General features: G+C 51.5%; 2 protein-coding genes across 4 annotated transcripts; one reads left to right on the top strand and one right to left on the bottom strand.

The window, feature by feature from the left end:
- The first annotated feature begins 685 nt into the window (after positions 1-685).
- On the top strand, positions 686-5,927 carry Slc39a5 (solute carrier family 39 member 5). Of its 2 annotated transcripts, none has more exons than XM_078053329.1 (10): positions 686-974; positions 1,418-1,601; positions 3,387-3,480; positions 3,618-3,787; positions 3,990-4,130; positions 4,508-4,601; positions 4,683-4,853; positions 5,036-5,116; positions 5,255-5,445; positions 5,667-5,927. In XM_078053329.1, exons 1-10 carry the CDS (start codon positions 688-690, stop codon positions 5,808-5,810), a joined length of 1,557 nt encoding a protein of 518 aa, XP_077909455.1. In that variant the 5' UTR covers positions 686-687; the 3' UTR covers positions 5,811-5,927. The 2 variants fall into 2 exon arrangements, with proteins under 2 accessions (XP_077909455.1, XP_040136406.1); XM_040280472.2 differs by having other exon boundaries at positions 3,318-3,480.
- Positions 5,888-25,418, bottom strand: Ankrd52 (ankyrin repeat domain 52). Of its 2 annotated transcripts, none has more exons than XM_040280469.2 (28): positions 25,252-25,418; positions 24,847-24,978; positions 24,325-24,403; positions 24,063-24,133; positions 22,845-23,045; positions 21,838-21,925; positions 21,559-21,701; positions 21,066-21,278; positions 20,727-20,805; positions 20,345-20,459; positions 19,847-19,929; positions 19,626-19,743; positions 19,373-19,441; positions 19,076-19,216; positions 18,915-18,995; positions 16,103-16,214; positions 15,866-15,937; positions 15,418-15,619; positions 15,085-15,172; positions 14,890-15,007; positions 13,989-14,208; positions 13,735-13,822; positions 13,540-13,623; positions 13,291-13,436; positions 12,977-13,059; positions 12,143-12,225; positions 11,888-11,979; positions 5,888-11,474 (listed from the first exon to the last, which is right to left on the bottom strand). In XM_040280469.2, exons 1-28 carry the CDS (start codon positions 25,276-25,278, stop codon positions 11,224-11,226), a joined length of 3,279 nt encoding a protein of 1,092 aa, XP_040136403.1. In that variant the 5' UTR covers positions 25,279-25,418; the 3' UTR covers positions 5,888-11,223. The 2 variants fall into 2 exon arrangements, with proteins under 2 accessions (XP_040136403.1, XP_005335685.1); XM_005335628.3 differs by having other exon boundaries at positions 24,847-24,930; positions 25,252-25,417.
- Positions 25,419-26,558: the final 1,140 nt, after the last annotated feature.

Genomic DNA, 26,558 nt, shown 5'->3' with positions numbered 1-26,558 from the left:
GCTGTCTTGGGGCATAAAGTGGCTTGTCCCCACCTCTGGGCCCAGCAGACTGATCTTTGACCCCCACCCCAGATAAGAGTGAATCATTAACTCCTATGTGAACCTTCCTATACTGGCCACGCCCCAAAGCAGGTGGGCTAGGAGGGGGAGCCTATCCATCACGGCCCTCTATATGACGTGGACTCCATTGCACCTTGGCACCTGGAGGCTGAGCCCAGGACTCCATTGCACCCGGGCACCTGGAGTTTCCCCCTCTCTGGCTTGGGAACTTCTTAATGTCCACAGCAAGGCCTGCAGGGAACTGAGGTGAAAGTTTTCACATTGCCAGTAAGGGTGAGGCCCTGGGAATTTAGGGGGCATAGAGAGGTAGAACAAGGTTAGGGGTGGGTTATGGGAGACCAGGGAAGAATGCAGGTGTGGAGAGAGGGCTGGATCAGGAAGGTGCTCTAGAAACTGGCAAACAAGAGACTGTTCCAGGAGACTATTGAAAGGGTAGAAGAAGGCCTGAGTGGGGGCTGCTGCTAGATTCAAGTGGGGGACAAGTGGAAGTACTGATGGTCCTCCCCTAGCATGGGACCCGAGAGCAGAGAAGCAGCCTTGATCCCTTCCTTCTTGTTCTTTTAGGGCACAATCCTAAGGATGTTCCAGATGGAATAGAAGCCAGAATCAGAGCTCTAATTCCTTTCAATGATGGGGGCCCCAGTGTGTTTTCTGCTGGCTGGCCTATGTGTAGGGTTGATCTTAGGCTGGGTAGGGGGTTCAGTCCCCAACCTGGGCCCTGCTGAGCAGGAGCAGAATCACTACCTGGCCCAGCTGTTTGGCCAGTACGGAGAGAATGGGACGCTGACAGCAGGGGGCCTGGCCCGGCTTCTTCATAGCCTGGGGCTGGGCCGAGTTCAGGGGCTCCGCCTGGGACATCATGGGCTTCCAACTGGTCCAGCTGCACTCCCAGCTGAAGACAATTTCACACACAGGTACTAACCCCTCTGTCCACCCCAAAATGCTACATCTCAGCTCTTCTCAGTGCTTAGATCAATCTCCAGTTGCCTAGTGCTGGCTTCCTTGAATGGATCCCTGGAATTACAAATTATTTGGAACCCAACTCCTTAGTATTCTCATTGCGTTCTTGCCTCTTCCAAATCCCTATGCCCTCAAATTCCTTATTCTTAGACCCACTACTCAATGTCTTCAGATTTATTTTGCTCCCAATTTATAGCATTTCTGGCTTTTCCCCTCCCCAGCAGCTCTCATTCTTGAGCCTCCCTATAAAGTGAGAGTGCCCAGATTTCCTCAGGACTGATATGCCTTAGGTTTCTGAGTCCCAGGAACTCCAGCCAGTGGCTGGCCTTCCCTTCCCCTAAGGACCCTGAGAAACTCTCAAGGCAGAGAATCTGATTTGCTGTCCCATCCATTCCAGGCCACAGGACCCTGAGCTGAGCATGGATGTCTGGGCAGAGATGCCACTGGGTCCCTCAGGGTGGAGTGACTTAGAAGAGTCCAAAGCCCCCCACCTACCCCGTGGGCCAGCCCCCTCGGGCCTGGGCCTCTTTCACAGGCTTCTACTACTGGATCATTCATTGGCCGATCATCTGAATGAGGATGTGAGTTTGATGGTTTCTAGAGATGGGTAAGGAACCACAGGATTAGGTAGCCTGAAATGTTTAGGGTCAGTAATTTAATAGTTATTTAAAAAAATAAAAATCTCTTGGGCTGGGAATGTGGCTCAGGCGGTAGCGCGCTCGCCTGGCATGCGTGCGGCCCGGGTTCGATCCCCAGCACCACATACCAACAAAGATGTTGTGTCCGCCGAGAACTGAAATAAATATTAAAAAAAAAAAAATCTCTGGAGGCTTGGAGTACAGCATAGTGGTAGAGCCCTTGCCTAATGCACACAAGACCCTTTTCTTTCAAAAAGAAAAGAGACAGAGAGAAAATCCTAATGTGGTAATGTGGTTTTAGGATATGTTATCCAGTAGTAGAAGTTATTCTGTCTGTGCTCAGACAGGTGAGCACACACCCAGAACTCTAAGACCCAGTTTAGGGGCCACATTTAGCAAAGTAGAGAATCTAGAGAAGCAGCTCAGTGCAGGATCTGGGTATGGTTATCTAGAGAGGAGTCTTGCAGGGAGTGGATGGCTGTCTCTATCTAGAGAGACAAAAAACTTACTCCACTGTTCCATATACCCCAAAAGGCAGATGAAGTTACCTAACCTTGACACAGGCCCAATAAGAGCCCCATTACAGGAAGCATTCAAGCCCAGGCTGAATGAACATGTGAATATGTGACAGGGTCTTTGAGAGGGAAGTTAGATGGCATTTCAGATTTTTTTTTCCTCTCTTATTTTTTGGTACTGGGGACCTAACTCAGCGGTGCTTTACCATTTCACTATGTCCCTAGTCCTTTTTTATTTTGATGGGATCTCACTAAGTTGCTGAGGTGAGGTTGGTCAAGACAAACTTTTGATTCTCCTGACTAAGCCTCCCAAATAGCTGGGATTATAGCCATGTGCCACAAACACCTACTTTCACATTTCAGATTCTTTTCCCTTCTAGGATTCTGGCACGGAGGGCTCTAGTTGTCCAATCAGGTCCATCACCAAACCAATAATTACCAGAGCTTGCTGGACATGGTGGCACACACCCGTAATCTCAGCAACTCAGGAGGCTGAGGCAGGAGGATTGCAAATTCAAGTCCAGCCTCAGCAGCTTAGTAAGGCCCTAAGCAACATAGTGAGACCCTGTCTCAAAACAAAAAATTAAGCCAGGCACAGAGGTGTACACCTGTAATCCCACTATCTCAACGAGAGGCTGAAGCAGGAGGATCACGAGTTCAAAATCAGCCTCAGCAACATAGCGAAATCCTATATATAAATAAAATATAAAAAGGGCTGGAGATGTGGCTCAGTGGTTGAGTACCCCTGGGTTAAATCTCCAGTACCTAAATAAATAAATAAATAAATAATGAAAAGGCTTGGGAATGTGGCTCAGCTGTTAAGTGTCCCTAGGTTCAATTCCTGGTACCAAAAAAAAAAAAAAGAAAAGAAAAAGAATAATCAGGAGCTTTGGGGAGAGGATGGCAGTATTCACTAGCACCTACTTTGTATCAAATTGAATATTTGCACTGGATTGAATATTCACTAGTAATTAACGAATATTGATTATAAGTACCCTTGTCCTCAGTCCCTGGTGTACCTGCCAATCTGAGCAAAGGGGACCCTAGAAGAGACCCAGTAGTTCATGCAATGGAAGGACAGATGTAAAGATATGAGTCAGTTACGAGTGTCTCCCTAAGGTATGACCCTCTCCTCAATGCCCAGTGTCTGAATGGCTCCCAGCTGCTGGTCAATTTTGGACTGAGCCCTGCTGCCCCTCTGACCCCCCATCAGTTTGCTCTGCTGTGCCCAGCCCTGCTTTATCAGATCGACAGCCGTGTGTGCATCCAAGTCCCAGCCCCAGCACCTCCAGGGAATCTACTTTCTGGTCAGTGGGTGAGAGTGGGGTGGGGTACCCTGAGCCCTAGTAGGGAGTAGACCCCATGCAAAGGAAGGGGATTCGCTGGGGCCCCACATTGCCTGTGGTCCAGCCCTGGCCTAACTTCAGCCCCTGATTCTCCCCAGCCCTGCTTCATAGTGCCCTGGCAGTCCTGTTGCTCAGCCTCCCTACTCCCCTCTCCCTGCTGCTGCTACGGCTCCTGGGACCTCGTCTATTGCAGCCTCTGCTGGGCTTCCTGGGGGCCCTGGCCGTGGGCACTCTTTGTGGGGATGCACTGCTACACCTGCTGCCACATGTACGTGAAGCCCCTTCCTTATATCCCTGATCAATGACAGCCAGCCTTCATTCTTGGCCATAGGACATCCCCTCCCCCTTCTGTCAGTTTACACGTCCCACTCCCCCACATCTGGCTTCAGCCCACAGCTGCCTTCCAGAAGGGAGGGAGATGCTATTTGATATAGGTGCTTCCAGGTCTGCCCTAACTTCCTCTCTCTCAGGCAAAAGGAGGGCAACACACAGGACCTAGCGGGCAACCAGAGGAGGACCTGGGTCCAGGGATATCGGTGCTTGGAGGCCTCTTCCTGCTCTTCACACTGGAGAACACACTGGGGCTTTTGCGGAACAGAGGTCTCCAGCCAGTGAGTGACACCCTTTTCTCTTCCTCCTGTCAAGATGACAGTCCTAGCCAGGAACTGGCCAAACAAGCCAGGAGGTGAGGGGCAGCATGTGCCTCTGGATTTTGGATATTTGCCTAACTGTGCAGGACCTGTCTGCCAAGAATGGGTAGGGGTTTCCTAGCAGATCCAGGACTTCTGGCCAAATGGCCTCCTCTCCTAAGTTCAAGTCAACAAGAAACAGAGGGAGGTGCCAATTTGGGAAGAGAATAGAGGCCAAAAAACACCCCCAGGTGCCAGAAGTGGAACCAGGTGTTACTTTTCCCACCTGGTGGCCTGGCTTCCCCTTATCCCCCAGTTCTGCTGCCTCCTCCACCAGGAGGGATACAATCCTATTTCAGAGATGCTGCAGGCGAAAAAGGGACCTCGAAACACCAAACTTGGACCCCGAGGATGGCAGTGGGATGGCCCTTCGGCCCCTACAGGCAGCTCCAGGTGACTAGAAGAGAAAATGAGCAGTAGGCTCCATCAGGCAGTCTCACTTGCAGCTACCAACACTTGTCCTTCTTCCTGCAGAGACAGGGGCTCAGGACCAGAGGGAGCAGAACAGCCAGTCCTCACCAACACCAGCCCTCCCTGGGCACCAAAGCCACAGTCACAGGCACCAGGGTGGCAGCAGTGCCAACATCACATGGATGGTCCTTCTAGGAGACGGTCTACACAACCTCACCGATGGGCTGGCCATAGGTGACAGAAGAGGGAATGGTGTGGGGAGGCTGGTCCTAGGGTAGTTCAGGATTCGTAGTTATCAGCTGTGGCCAGAAGATGGCTACCGGGGAAGGTGGGGGGAGATGAGAGAATGACAGACACACACAGGCACCGACCCCCAAGGAGACTTCTGGGCCAACTTCCAATCCTGCTAACCCCAGGTGCTGCCTTCTCCGATGGCTTCTCCAGTGGCCTCAGCACTACCCTAGCAGTCTTCTGCCATGAGCTGCCCCATGAACTGGGTAGGAATGGCCCAGGAGGGTGGGGTGGGCTCTCAAGAGGAGTAGCCTCCAAGGGGTAGAACTTGGAAGCTGGCGGGCAACACAGGTGAGGGGCAGCGCTGGCTTATTCCCTCCTATTCTATCCTCTCTCCCCAACAGGTGACTTTGCAATGCTGCTCCAGGCAGGGCTGTCCTTTCGGAGGCTGCTGCTGCTGAGTCTTGTGTCTGGAGCCCTGGGTCTTGGGGGTGCAGCACTTGGGGTGGGGCTCAGCTTGGGCCCTATCCCCCTCACTCCCTGGGTGTTTGGGATCACTGCTGGGGTCTTCCTCTATGTGGCCCTTGTGGACATGGTGAGAGGTGTGGGGAACAGCAGAGAAATCAAGGGAAGTGGGGAGATGGGTGTGGAGGAAAGGGAAGCATCAGTCTCTCTGACTTCTACCACCAGATCCTGGAGGGTGTTGCTCCACAGGTCTGCCAGAATCTGAGACACAAGAAAGTGTTCTGGCAGGGACTAGATACCCTTCCTCTTGAATTAAGAGGTCAGAATCATGACATTCTTCTTTTCTTTCAGCTGCCAGCCCTGCTTCGTCCTCCAGAGCCCCTGCCTACTCTCCATGTGCTACTGCAGGGGCTGGGGCTGCTGCTGGGGGGCAGCCTCATGCTTACCATAGCCCTGTTGGAGGAGCAGCTCTTGCCCCTGGTCCCTGATGGCTGATGGGGGCCAGGGGCAAGGGGTCCAGATTGCCCTTCCTTCCCCCCAACCACAGGAATGGAGGCGGGACACAGGGCCAGTAGGAGCAATAGGATTTTAATAAACAGAACCCATCCCAAAGCCATGACTACGACAGTTGTACTTGCACCAAAACAGCATAGAAAAACCAGGGTGTGGTGGGAGGGCTCAAAGCAGGTTGGGGGAGGACATGAGTAGGGCCTGGGGAGGTGCAGGGTGCATCAATCTTCAGGGAGAGCATTGTGCTTTAGCCCAGGGAAGAGGGGGAGGGGTGGGGCAAAATGCACCGAGGTCCCCACTTTTTCCTGCTGCCCTCAGCACCCTGGGGATGCAGGCATTTGGGCAGATCTGCCCTTTATTGCTGCCCATCAGCATTAAACACCCCCGACCCCAACACTAGCACCACAGGTGGATCCGGGGCAGGGAGAAGGGCAGGAATGGGAAAATTGCTTAGAGAAAGATTCAACTAGAATCCAGTGAATTGTGCTCAGTTCTCTTTACTTCCTACAACCGAGTACATGGGTCACAGGGTGGAGGGTGCAACAGGACATGGAACATGCCCTTCTGTGCCCCCCAACACACACCTGCACACAGGATGGTGGTGTCTGCAGCATCACAGGTCATGCAGGGCATGGGAAAGGGGAAGTTCACACACACATAGATGCCCACAGTGGGTACCAGACAGAGAACACCCCTGAATATACACAGCTGTACATGGGGAACCCCCAGGTTCCCATCCCAACCCTCTCCCCTGTCTTGCCGTCCCCCAGGCAGGGGAACTGTATTGCTTTGAGAGAGCCACCCTGGGGGCTGCTCTGCCAGGCACCCTCCCCTCCCACCCACCCCCATTTTGGCACATCTGCAAGACACACGGCAGCGAGAGTAGGCACCCTCCCTCCCAAGCTTCTGTGGCTCGGAATTGGAGAAGGGGGTAGGAGACTTCATCCTCCATCTTTCCCCTAGCCCTTCCCAAACCCCTGCCAAACCCACTCCAGCCAGGACCCACCCCCACCCCCAAACACACACATACAAAGCTGAGCTATCCAGGAATACAAGCAGAACAAGGAGATTGTCCGGGATGGGAGTGGAGGTGGTGGGGAAAGACTGGAAGCAGAGCCCCACCCTGGTGTGGGGTAAGACTGGCACAACAGCTACTTTAGTGCAATTGGAGGGGGTGCCCAGAGTGAGGATGGAGACGGGAGGGAAGGCTCTCCCCGCATTCCCTGGGGCAGTCAGACTTCTGGACTCCCCAGGAAAAGGGCCTAGCAGGAGTAAGCGAGGGCCGAGGGCAGATCCTCTCGTCACCCGCCACCCTCTGCCCTCCCAAATGCAGTGACAGTGTCCCCCTCACACCTATGTGGGCAACAGCAGCCTCGGAGTCAGTACCTTCAAGTAATTCAAAGAGCAGACCCTCCCCACCCCAGCTCCCTCCCATCTCTGGGATTTGGTCGCTTCTCTAGGGGTTGGGTCAGGAGGAGGGAGTCCTCAAGTCAGACCCTTCCCTCTCTACCTCCCTCTTCCCAGACCACTGGGCTTGGTCCTCAAAGATTCCTTACCTCCGCCCTTGTCCAACCTGGGTCAAGGCTGCGGAAGGCTGGAGCCACCACAATTAGAGGGGAAGGGGCTGCTTTGCTCCTTATCCCTCCTCTTAAAAGGTAGGGTTCAAACTTGGCGGGATGGGGGCCCATACTGGCTTGCCCCAGGAGTAGGGTTTCTGGGCTAGGGTCTGTAAGGCTATTTTCCTTTGCGGTGGGAAGGGGAGGCAAGGGATGAACACTGGGTGTGGGGAGAGGGTGAGAAATGGCTGAGAGGGAAGGAGGAAGGGGCCACCCCACTGGAGCATAGTCACTGGAGTCATTTCAACAAAGAAACACTCATGTGCATAAGATACAGAGTGTGCCTACTCCCAGCCCCGCCAGCCTGTCCCACCCCGCCTCTCAGGACCCCTTCTAAGACCGCGGAGAAGGTTTGGGGGTACAGTTGTAGAACCGTTCACTCTGGCCCCACCCATCCTACCACCAGCCTCTTCTCCCCTTCTAGGTCCAGGGAGTAAGAAGGTGCTCAGGTGGGCAGACAGCGGTGGAAACAGTATTGAGTTTTCCTTTGGTTACATATTGAAGGCAAAGGTGAGCTGGACTTACAGTCAAAACGGATAGGGGTGAGAAAGGAAGAGGGGCCATGGCTGGGGTTGGAGAGGGAGGCAGACCCTCCTTAGCCCCTCCACCCCAAGGAACACACATCTACGTGGGGGTGGCAGTCCCTCAGTCTCATCTCTCCCACCCCCACAGCACCAAACAAAAGGAGAAGCCCCCTCCCCCCAGGGCTGCTCCCCACCCCAACCTGGGCTGTACATTCAGTGGTTCTCAGCAGTCCTATGGCTCAGGGGGCCACGGGTGGGGGAGGTGGCCCATCAGTCTCAGTTGGACAGTGGCAGTGACCCAGGTCTGTTGGTCCTTCCAGGGACCTATAGTTTGTGCCATGTGTTTTTCTGAAGGATAGAACACAACCCTACCAAAGCCACCGCCCAATCAGAAACATCCCCCCAAAATCAGAAACTAAAAGCTGGCTTTTTTCACATCGCCCTCTGATTCACACATCTGTCTCCTGTGTAGCCCTCGCTCCATCTCCTTTGCTGGGACCTGGGGCTGCTCCCAGGGTCCTCACTTAAAATAGGCCTTTTCACAAAAGTGCTTATTACTTGAAGCAAGTGCTTTAGAGCTGTGGTGGGGAGAGGGGGAGGGGAGAAGGGAGGGTAAAGAGAAGGAGATACTTCCTCCCCCACCCTACCCCCTTTAGATTGGGGGGCATTCTGCCTATTTTACTTCTCCACACCCGTTTAAGTCAAAAAAATCTTAACATTAAAATAAATATGCAGTGGCCATGAGAATGGTCAAAATGCTTCAAAAAACACTAGGGACTAGGGAACTCGGGCTGGGGTGCAGGATTTCCTTTGGCATAAGGAGAGGAGGCTGCTTGCCCTCCAGGCCTCCTCACAGCCACATGAGGAGGGACAGAGGACTTCCTGCCACCCCCCCCCAGCACTGCTGACAGTGTGCCGAGGGGCAGCAGGAAACACACAGCCACCAGAAATCTCATCTAGCAAAACAAAACAATGGGGCTCCTGACAAATACTCAGATTCTTCCTGTCATCGCCAAGCATTGATAAAGGAGAACACGACTGATACCCCAAGTCTTCCCCATAGGACCCATCTCCCTGCTCCCTGTGCCCCCCACCACCTAATTCCCAGCACCAAAATGAGAGGGAGGGGGTGGAATGGGAAGATTTCAGGAGAGAGAATTGAAGTTAGGGGGCAAGCTTTGCAGAACCAGCAAGGTTGGGGTGGGGGCAGCAGCCCTTAAGAGAGGTCACATTGATTGTCGTATAGGGGAGGACAGGGTATGAAGGGAGGTGGGCAAGAGGGGCATCACAAGGCCCTTTGGCTTTGAAAACAAAAATAAAAACTAAAAGCTGCACAATCCTTCTCACCAATAATGGTCATTTGGAAGCCTTGAAATGGTTTAGGATCTGAGGGTTGGGGGAAGCAAGACACAAAAGAGAAGGGGAATAATAGGGATCATGAATAAAATTAAGGACTTGGACAAACACCCCAGGCTTCAGGGAACCAGCATGAGGTAAGGTTAAGGGTATCTGTGGGGAGAGAGGGATCCCTGGGACAGCCCCTCTCCCCTTAGCCCACCCTTGGCAAAGGTGGCAAGACATTCAGGGGACACAACTGAAAAATGGGTAAGATTGTGAATAAAGCAAGCTTGAATGGGGAAGGTGGATGAGGGATTCCCTAGGGGAGACCCTGTACTGTGTAAACGAAGCCTGTCCAGTTCTCGAGGGACAATACTGATGACAGCCAAACTGGGCAAGGATGCACTGTGTGAGTGGGTAGCGGGGCAGGACCTCTATTCAAGTTCTGTGTCTTGGCCCCTGGCTGAGGTATTGAGTGTGAGGAAGGGAACACTGGGCTACAGGAGTGGGTCCAACTATGCAGAGACTTACCTAGCAGACGGATGGACAGGGCATCTGAAGGGACCAGGGCCAGATTCAATGCTACATTTAGAGAGAAAACTGCCCCCTCCTCACTCCAGCCCAGTTTGGCTTCTGGGGTGCACCTTCTAGGAGTCTTATAAGTGCAGCCCCCAACTCAATTCCATCTTTCCCCCTGCTGGGAAGGCAGGAGACCAAGCCTCAGTATCAACCTGTCATTCTCTCCTTACGAGCTTCCTCCTCACAGGAGGGAGGCCTGCTTCTCCAACTCATGGCCACAGTCCCTAGTCTGCTCTGCCCCTCCCACCATCTTTGGCTTCAGATCAGGAGTGACCGGGGTAGCGATTACTCTCAGATGTGACAGGAGATGGAGGCAGACAGGGGGCATAAAGGAACTCTGGGATTGGGGGCAGAGGAGGAAGAACACAGTCCCTCCCTCCACACACATGCAAGCACATGCCTGAAACATGGAGGACATACTAGGGTTGTGGTTTTGAAATGGGCAGGAAATAAATTTGTTTCTTCCCCTAAAAGATAAAATGCTTACTTAAAAATTCATGACAAGCCTCAAAGTTCAAGGAGAGAAGGGCCAGGGAAGGAATGGCCACAGGCTCCGCTCTCCCAAAAGAAGTGAAAAGAAAGAAGCAAGGTTAAAGTGCGTGGTTAGGGGGCCAGGCCAGAAATGGGAGGAGAGGAGGGGGCAGGCTGTGGGGGCAGAACCAGCCCTTGATTTGCATATGAGGAGCCAGGGGAGAGTGCAGGATTGGGGCCCAGGTACAGTAGTTGCTGCTTCAAGTGTTTTGCATTTGAACTTTAGGGGTGGTAGGGTACAGAGTAGGGGAAAAGCTCCAGGCCCCAGTGCTAAATACCCTCCCCCCTCATCCTCTAGCTGCCCCTGAAGGGGGAGGGAGACACCCCCAGAGTGCTCACACAGTACCAGAAATTAAGGCTTCTCACTGCTGCAGGGATGGAGGGGCCGGCCGAGCAGGGAGGCAGTGATGGGTACGAAAGAAGAGGAAGGGTCTGCCTGGCAGTAGTGGCAGGGGGAAGGTGAACACAGAAAGGAGAGTCAGAGGGAAGAGTGGGGAGCTGGCAGCAGAAAGGGAGAACTGAGAGATGGAGTGAAAGAGGGGGAGCCAGGCATTTAGCAATCATTTTGGGACACTTGGCAGAAGGGATTGCCCTGGGGGTACCAAGGGTCCGGGGTGCTCCCTGTCAGTCCCAGACCCCTGCCAGGCCAGGATGGTGTGGCAAAGGGGTGAGCAGGTGCTCCCCAGTGCTTCCTTTCCCTCTGCCCCACCACCCAGTCGTGTTCTCCTTTAAAGTGCCCTAAATGTTTAGACTTTTTCTAAATAAATAGAATAAGATAAGCCACCGGCAGGGGAAGGTACACTGGAGGAGCTACTCAGAGTAGCAGCCATCTAACCCAATGGCGCCGTGCCGCTCCTGGCTGTAGGGACAGGAGGCCCCGTGGGGCAGGGCACCGCAGCCACCCACCGTCTTGGCGGCTGCGATGCCGCAGTTCTTGAGCAGGCTGAAGCTGAAAGGACTAACGGCGTCCTTGGGTGGGAAAGGCTTCATGGTGGAAAGGATCAAGGCCAGGCAGTCTGCCACATCTTTGTTGGGGGCACAGGCCAGTGCTGGGGTGTGACCTGCAGGGCCAAGAGGGAAAACTGAAGCACAGGATTCTGTATCCCTGGATCTCCATCTACCTGCCCCTGGACCCTGAGTTCTCATCTGTGGAATGGAGCCAAGGCAGGCTAGAATGGTCAGCAATCAAGGGAGGTGAGGGCCATGGGGGCTGACAGGCAGATTCTGAGTGTGGGGTAAATGGTAGAGCATGGGGTCAGAAGCCCAGGGTATGTGGGAGATCTTTCCAACTGCTGGCTCCACCTGATTCCATCAGACTTCACTCTTGAGACTCAGAGTACTGGTGTTGGGTCCCTGTTCTCAAGAGTTCCCTTGGGAAGAAAATCTCATTTATAGCAAAGTTAAGAAGTCACCTCCTGAAGAATGTCCCTGATCCCAAACCCAGGAAAGACAGGGGACTCCAAACCCCACCCACCTTCTTCATCCACAGCCAGCACTGTGGCCCCACGACTCAGCAGGGCCTGCACCACAGAAGCTAAACCATTCCGGGCAGCAATGTGGAGTGGCCTTGGAATAAAGGAAAGAAAAAGGAAGCACATGAAATCCGCAGGAATCCGAGCTGCCCTGCCAGTTACAGGCGGGCAACATGGACACCACAGAAATATTGGGAGCTCCCTATAACCTGGGGCTTCCATCTTCACCCACCTGCCTCCCCCAGCCAGGCACTTACATCTGCAGCGCACTGTTGGTAGCATTGATAAGGCCAAGGTCTTGGGTTTCTGCCAGGATCATGAGGGCACATTTCTCATGCCCCTGAAGGAAAGGAACAGAGAGTGGAGACTTGTGAGGTGGAAGCATGACAGGCAATAGGGTAAAAGGTGGAGAGGGTGGCAGGCAGACAAGCAGCTGTCAAGTCATATGGGTTGGACAATCCTGACTTCTACTGTAGACCTCTCTGCAATCAAGACCTGCCCCTCCTTGCCCAGCTTGGTCGTGCATGCCTATAATCCCAGAGATTCAGGAGGCTGAGACAGGAGGATCAAAAGTTCAAGGCTCAGCAACTTAGTGACATCCTATCTTTTTTTTTTAAATTTTTTAATTTTTTTATAGTAGATGGACACAATACCTCTATTTTATTTATTTATTTTGAGAGAGAGAGAGAGAGAATTTTTTAATATTTATTTTTTAGTTTTTTCGGTGGACACATCTTTGTTTGTATGTGGTGCTGAGGATCGAACCCGGGCCGCACGCATGCCAGGCGAGCATGCTACCGCTTGAGCCACATCCCCAGCCCCACCTTTATTTTATTTTTATGTGGTGCTGAGGATAGAACCCAGTGCCTCACACATGCTAGGCAAGCATTCTACTAGCTGAGCTACAGTGCCAGCCCAGTGACATCCTATCTTAAAATAAAAATTTAAAAGGGTTGGGGATGTAGCTCAGTGGTAAAGTACCCCTGAGTTCAATTCCCAGTACCAAAAAAAAACCCAAAAAATAAAAAAGACCTGTCCCCTGCATCAAGCTCTGATCCTTATGCAACCCCAGACCCAACTCTAGGCAATACCTTGCTACAAGCCAGGTGGAGGGCAGTGTTCTTGTTCTCATCTAGCACAGTCAGGTCTGCCTTCCCACGATATAGCAGAAATTCTACAACAGAAATGGGACAGAGGGATTGATGCCTCCCTCCAGGACAGCCATCACCCCAACTTTCCACCCTCCTAGCTACATATACTTTGCTTCCCACCCACAGTGGGTGAGACATCCAAAGGCATACTCCTGCATTCTGAACCCAGTCTAAATCAGTCCTCACAGGTAGGGCTGCCCCATCCTACAAACACCCTTAGGAGTGCCTCTCTTCCATAGCTGGCCCCTACACACCCACAGCAGCGGTCTGCCCGTTCTCAGCCGCCGTCATGAGCGCAGTGCGGCCAGTGTGGTCAGTGGCGTTCACCTCGGCTTGATGCTGTAGCAGCATCCGGAGACCAGAGACATTGTCCGCGAAGGCAGCGGCGTGAAGGGGGGTCCTGGGGGGCCAGGGTAGAATGAAATAAGGAAGGCTCTTCTGTCTGGGTAGAACACGGAAGCCAGTTGCAGCTCAGGCTTCTCCCCAAGCCTTCCATCACTCACCGTCCTTTGGCGTCTCGGCTGTTCACAATCTTGGCACCCAGAGCTCCCAGCAGCATCTCTGTGGTGCTGTCCTGGTTATTAATTCTGGGGGAGAGGGAGGAGGAATCATCAGGAAGGACAAGGCCAATGAACTTCCTGCCCTAAGCCCAGGTCAGAGCACCCTGAGATAAGACTGACACAGAGGAAGGGACTTACACTGCACAGTGCAAAGGAGTGAAGGGGTTTCCCTCTAGGTATGAGAACGGGCTGTGTTCAAGTAACAACTCCAGACAATCTTCATGTCCTGGGTAGGAATAGGAAAGCGTGGCAATGGGGAGAAATGGCAAGGTCTCTCCACTTGTCTTGTCCTCTCTGTTTCTGACCCACTAATCCAGGTCCCCTCCCACAAACCACCTTTCTTCTCTATATCCAACATATACTCCTACACCTGCCAAAGGCCCCACCCATACCAGTGTAGGAGGCCCAGTGCATGGGCGAGTATCCGCTGTAATCCACCCCAGCATCTAAGGGGTCTGTGGAAAGGGCAGCCTGTAGCAGGGTACGCAGTACTGCAGTGTGGCCACAGGCTGAAGCCAGGTGAATGGGTGTGCGTCCCTTAAAGTCTCGGCACAGCACAAATGCATCATGGTCCAGCAGGGCAGCCAGGCAGTCCTCACAGCCAGTCACTGCCTATGGGAACATGGGTGAGAATTAGAGCAAGGAACCATTCCCTTTCTACTGCTCAGTCAATGGGGGCTGGCCAGTAATAAGAACCACTTCCAGGGCTCTGCTGTTTCTACAACAAGGATTCTAAATGTAGGGATCAACCTATCCCTTCCTGATTCTCTGCCAACAGGCAAAATGGTCAAAATTAATCCTGAAGCTCTGGAATGAAAGACCAAATGGAGAGTAAGGAGAATGAGGGATTAAAGAATCTTGTGGGAAAACCAGGCACGCCTGTAGTCCCAGCTACTTGGGAAGCTGAGGCAAGGCTCACTTGAGCCCAGAAGTTTGAGGGAGGCCTAGACAACAGAGGGAAACACCATTTCAAGAAAAAAGAATCTTGGGGGAGAGGAGGCAGTTTTAGAACAAGTGATTGTGGAAAAGATCTGGGTGATGGCATCACTACCCAATGGGACAAGGCCAGCAATGGGCATGTCTGGGTAGTGAGCATGTGACTGCATGTGATGACAAGGCAAGGTCACCAGGAAAATCAAATGGGGATGTCAGGTACTCATCCCAGAGCAAACATAGCAGGCCCAGTGATATCCCAGGCACAAAATACTGGCCTGCCTCCTAGACTGTCTTGTGCCTGCTGCAGCAATTCCTATTTTCCCTGCATTGAGGCCTGTTTTTAATAAGCTCACTCACCCCACGGTGTAGGGCTGTGCGGCCCCGGAGGTCAGCAGCATCAGCTGTGGATCCTTTCTCTAGCAGCAGATGTACACAGTCCACGTGGCCATTCATGATAGCCAGCATTAGTGGGGTTCTACAGAAAGAACAGGAGAAAGGGTGAGGGTCCAGCAAGGATGGGAAAACCTGCACCCTTCCCTTGCCCACACTCACTGTCCATAGGCATCCATGACATCTGTGATGTCAGCACGTTCCCCACTGTCGATCAGCAAGTGCAGGGAATCAGTGTGGCCAGAGGCAGCTAAGAGAAAAGGCAGCCTGTGTCAGGACAGCATCAGGAAAGAGGGAGGCTAGGTTAGCCTAATGGACTCAAGGGTTGAGGTTATGGGAAAGCCTGTAACAGGGAGAAATTTCCAGTGTAGGAAGCTACCAATCAGGATTTTTAAGTTTTCATCCTACTTGTCCTATCCCACTGTCAGTCCTAACTCTGTTCAGGAGGGATTTGGCATGACAAGGGGAGAACAGCAGCCCAAAGTTGGTACTAACCAGCAGCGTGTAGGGGCGTCCACTTGCGCTTGCGCTCCTTGATGAGGGCAGAGGCGCCATGGGCTGTAAGCACCTCCACACACTCAGTAGAGCCTCGCTCAGTAGCCAGGAAGAGCGCGGTCCGGCCCTTGTGGTCCCTTACATCCAGATTCACCAGCGTCTCAGCGAGTGTCTTCAGGGCTTCACAGTGACCGTTGTAGGCCTAGAGTGGCGCATAGTAACCAATGGATATAGCTGTTGGGGCCCCTGGGACAGAGGCTCCAGGCATTAGTCCTCCACAAGCTCCTTGGGCCCCTCAGGTATCTTCACTGCACTGTGCCCATCCTCGGCTTGCCAAATCCCCACAAGAAGGCAGAAGCAAGGATGGAGTCACAAGTGCTAGGACCCTTGTTTGAGCCTGGGGGCAGGAAAGGACAAGGAAGACAAGAGGAAAAGACATGGGACTCACAGCTAAGTGCAAAGGGCTGACTGGAATGGTGCTCTCCACATCCTCCAGGCAGTTAAAGGACATTTCTAAGAGCTGGAATGGACAGGAAAGCAGGTGCTGAGATTCTGGAATTCCCAAGATATTGCCACCTGCCCACACTCATAGGGGTGACCTGTAGACCACATCTGATTCAACCGCCCCTTGGTTTCAGAACCACAAACCCAAAGACAGACTGTGTGCCCTGGTCTCCATACATACCAGTTCGAGGTTCTGTCTGTTGCCATAGGCGGCTGCATAGTGCACAGCTGTGTAGCCCTGCCTGTCCCGCAGGGAGGGGTCTGCACCATTATCCAGTAAGAACTCCAGACAGCTGTAGAGCCAGGAGTAGATTGTGAGGCAGGGTCAGCCTAACCTGGGGCACAGTTCTGGTGGGGGCAGAGGAGAGGGGCAAGGGAGACACATAGGACACCCTCTGCTCTACATGAGCTCTCTAATCCTGTTCAATCTTCAATCCTAGCTCCATACCCACTTTTTTAACAAAGTCTTCCCCAGGACACTGACTTCAATGCCCTCCTTCATCTTCTGGATAGTCTACTGGAGAACCTTGGCACACTATTCAGCTACTAGCCTTCTGCTGGCCAACAGGCTTGCCTTGCCTCCAGGCTTGTTAGCCCCCACCCTTTTTTGGTACTGGGTGATTAAACTCAGTGTCACTCGACTACTGAGCCACATCCCCAGCCCTGTTTTGTATTTTATTTAGAAACGGTAACACTGAGTTGCTCAGTGCCTCACTTTTGGTGAGGCTGGCTTTGAACTCTTTTTTTTTTTTTTTTTAAGAGAGAGTGAGAGAGGGAGAGAGAGAGAAAGAATTTTTTTTTTTAAATAAAATATTTATTTTCTAGTTTTCGGCGGACACCATATCTTTGTATGTGGTGCTGAGGATCGAACCCAGGCCGCAGGCATGCCAGGCGGGCACGCTACCGCTTGAGCCACATCCCCAGCCCCGAGAGAATTTTTAACATTTTATTTTTTAATTATCAGCGGACACAACATCTTTGTTTGTATGTGGTGCTGGGGATCGAACCTGGGCCGCACGCATGCCAGGCGAGCGCGCTACTGCTTGAGCCACATCCCCAGCCCTGGCTTTGAACTCTGGATCCTCCTGTCTCAGTCTCCTGAGATACTGGGATAACAGGCATTCACCACCTCACCCAGTTAAAACACTTTGTAAGAAGGCCTGCTCCTCCTAGCCTATCTGAAGAAATCCAAAGCAACCAAACTCAGCTTCTCTCCTCTGTAAAGCCTTCCCAACCTCCCTATTACTTGCCTCCTCCTCTGAATTCCCTTGGCACCCTTCTTATACTTTACTTGCAAGAGTAATAATAAGCAATTTAGCACAACGTGTCAAGTACTATGCTAAGCATGTGTGTTTAAATCTCATAATGATCCTCAAAGTTAGATACTATTTTTATCACTACTATGATTAAGGAAACTGAGGCACAGTGAAGTTAAGAAATTTGTCAAAGGGCTGGGGATGTGGCTCAAGCAGTAGCGCGCTAGCCTGGCATGCGTGCGGCCCGGGTTCGATCCTCAGCACCACATACCAACAAAGATGTTGTGTCCGCCGAGAACTAAAGAAATAAATAAATAAATATTAAAAAAAAAATTAAAAAAAAAAAAAAAAAAAGAAGTTTGTCAAAGTTCACTATGAGCTAAGCCTCCTAGATTTTAGCGCTCCCCCTACTTTTTTGGTACTAGGAATTGAACACGGGGCACTTAACACTAAGCCACATCCCTAGTCCTATTTTGTATTTATTTAGAGACAGGGTCTCATTGAGTTGCTTAGTGCCTCACTTTTGGTGAGGCTGGCTTTGAACTCACGATCCTCCTGTCTCAGCCTCCTAAACCACTGGGATTACAGGTATGCACCATCGTGCTCAGCTTAGAGCCCTTTTTTTTAAAAAAAAAAAAATAAACTTTTTATTTTAGAACAGTCTTAGATTTACAAAAACACTGTGAGGATAATACGGAGTTTTCATATACTCCATATCTAGTTTTACCCATTATTAACCTCTAACATTAATAAGTACAAGTGTCCTTTTTCTATTTATTTTTTCAGATGATTAGCATTAGCACTAAGCCACATCCCCAACCCTTTATATATCTTATTTAGTTACTTAGGGCAAACTGCTAAATTTGGCTTTGAATTTGTAATCCTCCTGCTTCAGCTTCCTGAGCCACTGGGATTACAGGTATCTACCACTATACCTGGCAAATAATTTTTTTTGTTTGTTTAATATTTTTTTAGCTGTAGATGGACACAATACCTTTATTTTATTTATTTACTTTTATATGGTGCTAAGTATGGAACCCAGTGCCTCATACATGCTAGGCAAGTGCTCTATCACTGAGCTACAACCCCAGCCCCAGTAATTTATCTTTGATCCTTATACCAACTAGAGGTGTAGCTCTGTGACAGAACGCTTGCCTAGCATGAGCAGGGCTCTGGGTTTTGATCCCAACACTGCCAAAAAAAAAAAAATCATCACTTATCCTTAATACCCAGTAACCTAGTAAGTAAATATTCTAATATTCAATTAAGGCTTGTTGAATAAGCAAATGACTTTGTGTAGTTAGCTTTCCCATTCTTCTCAAGAAGTCCTTCCATTCCTTGAGAAGAGTTACCTCTCATATATTTGTGTGTGTGGGGGGGGGGTGAGTGTGTACGTCTCCCAGGGGTTGAACTCAGGGGCACTCAACCACAATCCCAGCCCTGTTTTGTATTTTATTTAGAGACAGTCTCACTGAGTTGCTTAGTGCCTTGTTTTTGATGAGTCTGGCTTTGAACTTGCAATCCTCCTGTCTCAGTCTCCTGAGCCGCTGGGATTATAAGCAATGTGCCACCTCTCATATTTTGACTTCACCTAAACCCAGAGTGCTCCACACTTGTTGCTGACTGACCAATGGGATAATAGGGGCTGCAGCAGCATGTTGGTAGAGATGCAGAGTGAAGGGGAGAATAATGGGGCAGGGCTGGCACTAAGTACATCCCAGGGTCTCTGCTACTCACAAGAAGGCCTCCTTCCTGCGGGACTCCTTCAGTGGCTCGTCCTCTTCAGCATCATGGCTGGAAGCAGTGTGGGGTTCCGCTCTATGGAAAACAGAGTAAAGAAGCTGGGGGTGGCACAGGGAGGTACATGGGATTGGAAAGGGCCAAACTAGGAGCCTCACCTCCGGTAAGTGTCAGAGGCAGCAGCGTAGTGGAGGGGAGAGCAGCCTTTACAATCAGCCTCATTGACGCCTGCCCCAGCAGTCACCAGTGTCACTGCACATTGGTAGCTACCATTGGCGGCTGCATAGTGCAGTGGGGTCCTGGAGAAAGGATGAAGGAATGAGGGGGGGATCCAAATGCAACCAGATGTGCAGCCAAAAGTTACTTTGCATTTACAACACTATCCCACAGTCCCCCCACAACCCTCACATCACTCTCAGATACTCCATGCATCTATACGATGTATATTAGCTTACCTTCCAAATTTATCTCTCCTCCTCAGGTCAGCTCCACTGCTCAACAACAAATTAAGACATTCAACATTCCTAAAAGGAAGACAACAGGAAAAAGATCTGCAACAGACCCAGGGAGGGGCTCAGAAGGGGGAAGTGATCAGCTTTTGCTGTAGAAACTGCCCTCACTGTGAGAGAGGAATAGAGCTGGGAAGCAGTGGGAGGCCCAGACCCTTGCTCACTCTCTTCTGAAGGCTGGGAAAGAAACAGAACGCACCCTCCAGAAGCAGCAGCATGAAGACAGGTGCGGCCAAGGTTGTCAGGTGTATTGATGTCAAACCCAGCTGAAAGCACATGCTCGTTGCTGAGTGAAGACACAATGCTATACAGCTGACCTGGAGGAGCAGAACAGCCACACACTGAATCAAAGAACACGGAACAGCGGAGAGGCCTCTTCTTCTCCAGCCACTTGCCCAGTCCCAACCTGTCTGCACATACCTGAAGAAAGAAGCTTCCGGCAACAGTCAGAGAATCCAAAGAGAACAGCTAAGTGCAGGGGGAACATGTCGTGGATGCCGCGCCTAGGAAGAAATTGAGGGACTCAGTCCCTAGGTCAAGGTACCAGTTACAGACCTCTTTTCTTATTTTCCACAGTACTAGGGATTGAACATCAGCCTTGCACATGCTACACTCTGCCACTGAACTCCATCCCCAGCCCTTTTTATTTTCTCGACACGTGGTCTGTCTAACTTGCTCAGGCTGGCCTGGACTGTGTGATCCAGTTTCAACCTTCTGAGTATCTAGAATTACAGGCACATGTCACCATATCCAGTTTACAAATCTTTTTTGTGGCCCACCACCACCATGATCCTAGGAATCAGGGTAGGAGGTTCCCCAGGTTTCCTTCTGGCAAGCATCTGTATGCCTCCATATCTGATGTGAGCAGTATGTTTAGATTTGAAGTGGCCCAAAGATGGGGTCAGGGCCCTGACTCACCGGGCAGTATCCGCGCCATTGGTCATGAGAGTGCTAATGAGCAGCTCGTGTCCATAGCGAGCAGCCACATGCAGTGGCGTGTTCCCAAATTTGTCAGCACAATCAATCTCACTACCTGAAATGGGGATACACACATACAAACTCAGGCAGACCTCAGTCTTAAGACCACTCTTACCAGTACCATAGAAGTGCTTATTATTTGTTGGTCCAGGCTAATGTTCTACATGTTGTTTTGTTCGTCAGTCTTAGGAGACTATGCAGGAATAAATTTCAAGGGCCTATCCTAACTGGAAGATGGAATAGGAGGAAAAAAGAAGGTCGGGGGTTTCTAGAGATGAGTTCCTTAGAAAAGGAAAAGAAAGCACAAAGTCTGGGCCCATACCATTTTGAATAAGGATCTGGGATCTCGTGAAACGGCCATGGATGGCAGCCATATGCAGAGGACTTTTCCCTTCTTTGCTCTGTGGAAACATAGCAAGTTTTTTTTTTTTTTTTTTTTTTCCAATGCAAAGCACAGAGAATGTCCTGTTTGCCCTTCCAAAGGACTCTTCTCAAGAATGGAGGGGTCATATGGCATTTCCTCAGTCCACATTCTCTTGAGTGGGCAGTTCACCCCAAAAGGCAAGTGATCAAGTCCCCAGAAGAGCAATACAAATATGGTCAGGACCCCCGAGAACCAGCTTCCTCTCCCCACTGGTCTAAGCCTCATCCCTTCAAGCACCTGGTAGTTGACATCTGCCCCATTGTTGACCAACAGCTCCAAGCAGAGAGCGCCATTAGTGGAAACTGCAGCCACATGCAGTGGTGTGAAGCCCTTGTCATTCGGCTGGTTGACATTGGCTCCTGCATTCACCAGCTCAATAGCCACAGCATCCTGGCCCAGGTAGCAGGCAATGTGCAAAGCTGTGTTTCCAAAAGCGTTGGGCTCATCGATCTGGATTTCCAGAAGTGAGGGTAAGACATGTATCCATTTTAAACAAAGTAGAGTGGCACATATAGCCTAGAGTTCCAGAGATCCAACTGCCTAGTAACCTCAAGTTTCTGACCCAAAAGAATGAAGGCACAATTACATAATTTTATTCAGATCCTCTCACTACATCCTCCCAACCTCCTAAAACCATGTGAACTATCCCAACATCTTCCTATCTTCAGAACAGACTCTGACTTTCAACTCCCTGCCCTTAGTTCCCAGCCCCAAAACTCAGCACCCTGACCTCAGCCCCCATCCGGAGCAGGTACTTCACCACTTCAATCTGGCCACTGGCTGCAGCTGTGTGGAGCAGCCCATAGCCCTTGCGGTCCTTACAGCCGAGGTCTGCTCCACGTGCCACCAGCAGCTTCAGGACCTCCAAATGCCCTAGGAAGAGAGGATATTCTCAAGGAAGTGGAGGGCAGACCCTAAGGTTCCCTTTCCAGACTATAAACCCCATATTCTTTCCCTAAGAATTCTAGAGGAATTATGTATTCTAAAGGAATTATGTATTCTCTCTCACCCAGAAAAGCTGCCCAGTGCAGAGGCTGCCGTTCCTTTTTGTCACAGACATTCAGGCTGGCTCCTTTGTTGAGGAGCAGGTTCACCGTCTGTATCAGGATATAAAAGACACAGAGCCAAGTTTATGCCCACAACCTACCTAAGGGCAAAAGTCTCTCATCTCAAGAATAGGTGGGGATAGCCTAGAACAATCTAGAGGACTAGAGGGAACAATGGGTGCAGGAAGTAAGGAGGAGACACCATATAGGGTTAGAAGTTTGAGGGAAACTCAACTTTGAATTTTAGGGAATCTCTTCAGGTATTCTGGTGGTTATCAAATTCTTACAAGTCTTTGAAAATGTGTCAAAATATGTTTTCTCTCACCAGAAAAAGTCATACATAAAAGTATTTTCCATGCAACTTTAGATGGTTTAACAACCTCCAGAAGTCCAAGTCAAGAGTTCAATCTAGGGAATTCGGGTATTGTGGTGCATGCCTATAATCCCAGAGGCTCGGGACACTTGAGTCAGGAAGATTGCGAGTTCAAAGCCAACCTCAGCAATGGTGAGGAACTAAACAACTCAGTGAGACCCTGTCTCTAAATAAAATACAAAATCGGGCTGGGGATATGGCTCAGTGGTCGAATACCCCTGAGTTCAATCCCCAGTACCAACGAGTTTCAATCTAGGGCTGAGGATATAGCTCAGTTGATAGAGTATTTGCCTTGCATGCACAAGGCCCTTGGTTCAACCCCCAGCATCACCAAAAAAAAAGTTTCAATCTAGGGGCTGAGTGTGTAGCTCAGTGGTAGAGCACTTGCCAAGCATACGTGAGGCCCTGGGTTTAACCCTCAAAACAAAGACAAAAAAAAAAAAAGGATTTCAATCTAGTACAACCTTTCAGTTGGCAGCTTGAGCCCAAGTGTTTATATAACTATCTGGGTTGCTTCTCTCCCAGGCCTAATGGCCCAGAAGCAGGGAGAGGTAAGTAGGAAGGGAAGCCTGGGCATGGAGTAGTCCCAGTTCTCACCTCAAGATGCCCACTATGCACTGCATGGTGCAGAGCACTGCGCCCACTCCTGTCAGCCACATTGAGACTGCTCAACAGGGGTGCCAGAGCCTCAGCACACTTGGTGGCACGGTTGGCAGCAGCCACATGCAATGGTGTCTGCCACAGCTTGTCCCGGGCATTCACATCTGCTGAATGTGCCAGCAGTAGCCCCAGCACCTTCTGTGAAGGGGCAGGGAATAAGAGACAAGATAGAAGGGAAACAGGAGATAAAACAAGAGTAAGCAAAAGGAGGAATAGGTCAGCATGGCATATAGGTCCCATATCCCCAACACAGTCCCTTCTCATTTTCCCAACATTCCTAGCCTCTCTACACCTACTTCCCATCTCCTGGATCTCCTTAGAGATTAAAAATCATCCTTACCTTCCTGAGGAAAACAGGGACACCTTCCTCTTCATCAAGTCTCTCCAGCCAAGTCCCTGAAAACCTTCATTCACACATACATCCACCCCACACAAATCCACACATGTAGCTCCACATCCAAATCCCCTCACTACTCCAGGAAAAATAAATGCTCCTTTTACATCAATGGCCCAAACACTCCTCAGCCTTTCCATAGGCACCAAAATAATTTCCACACCTCAGTAAGCAAACAGATACTAGTTTCTCTCCAAAACCCACACTAAAATGTCCCTCCTAATCACTACCCACTTCATTCCCATTGACTTCAGCCTCTCCCCATAGTGGCTGGAGGCAAGGAAGTGATGGAGAATTCAAGTGGAGATCTCCTTTTCCCTGTCTTCAGTATTGATGGCACTATGGTACAGGACCCACTGATGAAGTTATGTTTAGCAGCTCTGCAGGCAACTTTCATGCTGCTTGAGAGGCAACAGAGCACTATCCCCATCCCCCATCACAAGGAAAGAAATCTCGTGCCTAGAAGGGGATCAGACTCAAGGTGGCCCCCCAGGGAGGGATGAGTCATTCAGGCCTGGCAGCAGGGCCCCGCAGTCTGCCAGCCCAGTGTTAAGCTCTTTCTGACGTCACATCAGCTGGCAGCACTCAGCCCCCCTTACAGCCAGTTCTAGGGGTAGAAGGGAGGAGCCAAGTTCTGGTCTCCTCCCTACCTGGGGTAGAAAAGCATGTAGGGCAAAAGAACTGAGGCTCTCGACCCTTAAGCTCCACCTTTAGTCCACTCCTTCTTTTTGGAAGGGTAAAAGAAAGTGGGAAGCTCATACCTCATTTCGGGAGGCAGCAGCACGATGAAGAGGGGTCAGCCACAGTGTGTCCTTAGCATTGACATTAGCACCTATAGGGATACAGTTTCCCATTTTGATAGGAGGTAAGGAGGAAGGAAACCAGGGATCTGGCTAGTGAATCTGGATGGAACTGGACCCTCATCTGGACCAAGCACCAGAGATCAATCCTTGAATATGAAAAAAGACTCCTCCCCTCTACTCCCCTCCCTAGATGCCACACCTTCCAGCTCCACACTTTCACCTGACATCAGTAGCAACTGGAGGATGGGGACATCACCTACGTAGGCAGCAGCATGCAATGGGGTTCGCCTCTCTTGGTCCTGGAAAAGCAGAAAAAGAGGAGCCGCTGTGGCGAGGAAGTATCGAGGGCCTCAATTCGAGTCTCAGAGATTTAGGCCCTTCCCCACAGTCTCTTCCCAAAGGTTCTGCTGCGTCCTATATCACAGTACTGACTCAAAGGCATGAACCTTGGGAGGGTGGAGTCAGGGCCACGGGCCGAGAAACCTCCTATTTCCAGGAGGGGTGGGGGCGCTGCAGACCCCGATGGTTCGGAAGAGAACACCGTTTCAGGCATCCCCATCCCTGCTGATCAATGCTCCAATCTTGACCTGTTCTCTAACCCCAAATGCAGAGCAGGATCCCAGGGTGAGAATTGCTGTAGCCTCATCAGAGCAGAGAAGATACGGAGCCGCCCCACTGGGGAGGGGTCCAGAACACCGAAGGCCGGATTCCGGGCTTGCCATCCTCCCTGCTCCCAACTCACCAGTACATTGATGTTCTCCTTCTGCGAGAGGAGGGAACGCACTTCCTCCACATCTCGGCTAAAGATGGCCTGGACCAGGGGCGGCTGCAGGGAGAACCGGCATTCAGGCAGCGGGCCGGAGCCGGAACGGAACTGGGGGGGTGGGGGAGCACCTATGTTGGAGGGGGGCGTCGCTGGAGGGGCTCTGCTCTGGGGGTCCTGGCTGCAGCGGATTTCCCGCGGTGTCTCCGCAGGTCGCCAGGCCCCCAAGGACACCAGCTCGGTTAAGGGGAGCGCAGCGTGGGGCGGGGTGGGAGCCGCGGGAGCCCGGGTCTCGGGCCCAGCCTAGGCCGCACATCCCCGGGCTCGCGTGGTGGTGGCGCCTGACCCTGGAAGGAGGAAGCAGGGAAGGGCTGGAGGGCTGACCTGGTCCGTGATGCTGAGGATCCCCATGGCCCGGCCCGGGCTCCGTCCGCATCGAGATCCCGGCGGCGGCGGCGGTGGCTCCACCGGGGACACGGGGCGGCCCAGGCGGCGGCTGCTGCGGCGGCTGCGGGGAGAGCGCGGCCCCGCCTACCGGGGGGCGGGCGAGCGGGAGCCCGCAGCGCTCCCTGGCGGCGGTCCTGGGCCCGGCGGCGGGGCGCCTCGCCGCGCAGGCTGCCCCCGGCCGCAGCGCCCGCGGCCCCGCGCGGGTGGCCCAAAGGCCCCGACACCGCAACCCCGCGCGCAGGCCTCTCGGCTCCCCCAGCCAGCTGCGCTGTGCTATCCTCTCCAGCCTGGCGGCCCGAGGGGTCTCCTACACCACCGTAGCGGAAACGCCGCTTCGGTCCCGAAGTGCCGCCCAACCTGAGGACCAAACGGCTGGCCAGATCTCGCCCAGCCACAGTACCCCTGGCCGAGCTAACTCCTCCCGACAGCAACTCCACCCACCAAAATAGCCAACAGACTAGGGAAAATTGTGGTGTGGAGATCTGGGGTTCATATATGGTAGTAGTCCCAGAGGAAAGGAAAGCACATCTCCACTGGGTGGGATGGGAGTTGTGTAGAAAGGACACAGCAGAAATACTCAAACTGCAGAGAGAAATCTGAAGTAACATTCTCCTGCTGCAGGAAAAAAACCACAAAAAGACGACTGGAGTAAGGCCTTCAAGGCCAACAGAGGGGCACTTTTCAACTCCCTAATTACTAAACGCACAAGTTAAGGCGGTAAGGTGACTACACTTCAAAAGACTCAACGGTTTCTCCCCCTAAAAGAGCGGGAGTGGTGGTGCTTCCCCTCCCCCATTGGAGAGGCAATCCAATTGGAGCAGCCAATCAGGGAACAACTGGCTGGAGGACATCCCAACCCAGAAAGGGAAAAGGAAATAAGTGGAGATTTAAAAATTGGTACAATTTACGAAAGGTGATTTAAGACCCTGTTCAGAGCTCAACAACTCAATACGTTGAAGAGAACGCATTTGGGAAAACATATAGCAAGTTGGCCCTCTGTCGAGGCTACAAATATAAAATATATAAAAGTCCTCCCTTGTCTTCAATATCTTGACTCCTGCTGGAAAGACATGCATAACTGGTAGCTTTGCTTTTCTCCTGGAGCGAAAAACTAGGGAAAAGGAAATGAAGAATAAGAGGGATTACCTATCACGATACACTTTTTAGAATTTTGGAGAGTCAGGGGGATGTAGCTTAGTGTCACAGTGCTTAATTAACATGCACAGGCCCTGGATTCTGGGTTC

This window comes from Ictidomys tridecemlineatus, chromosome 6 (assembly GCF_052094955.1).
Source record: "Ictidomys tridecemlineatus isolate mIctTri1 chromosome 6, mIctTri1.hap1, whole genome shotgun sequence".
Classification (NCBI taxonomy): Eukaryota; Metazoa; Chordata; class Mammalia; order Rodentia; family Sciuridae; genus Ictidomys; species Ictidomys tridecemlineatus.
Note: the sequence above shows the minus strand (reverse complement) of the source record. Positions and strands in the feature narration are given on the sequence as shown.

Bases quoted from the DNA above. Each gene is read 5' to 3' on its own strand.
- Slc39a5 (XM_040280472.2), top strand. From the start codon at position 688: ATGATGGGGGCCCCAGTGTGTTTTCTGCTGGCTGGCCTATGTGTAGGG. The intron at 1,602-3,317 runs GTGAGTTTGATG...CTCAATGCCCAG, and splicing joins CCGATCATCTGAATGAGGAT to TGTCTGAATGGCTCCCAGCT. The intron at 4,854-5,035 runs GTGACAGAAGAG...TGCTAACCCCAG, and splicing joins CACCGATGGGCTGGCCATAG to GTGCTGCCTTCTCCGATGGC.
- Ankrd52 (XM_040280469.2), bottom strand. From the start codon at position 25,278: ATGGGGATCCTCAGCATCACGGACCAG. The intron at 24,404-24,846 runs GTGAGTTGGGAG...CTGCTTTTCCAG, and splicing joins AGGAGAACATCAATGTACTG to GACCAAGAGAGGCGAACCCC. The intron at 15,008-15,084 runs GTGAGTGTGGGC...TTCTTTCTGTAG, and splicing joins GTCATGGATGCCTATGGACA to AACCCCACTAATGCTGGCTA.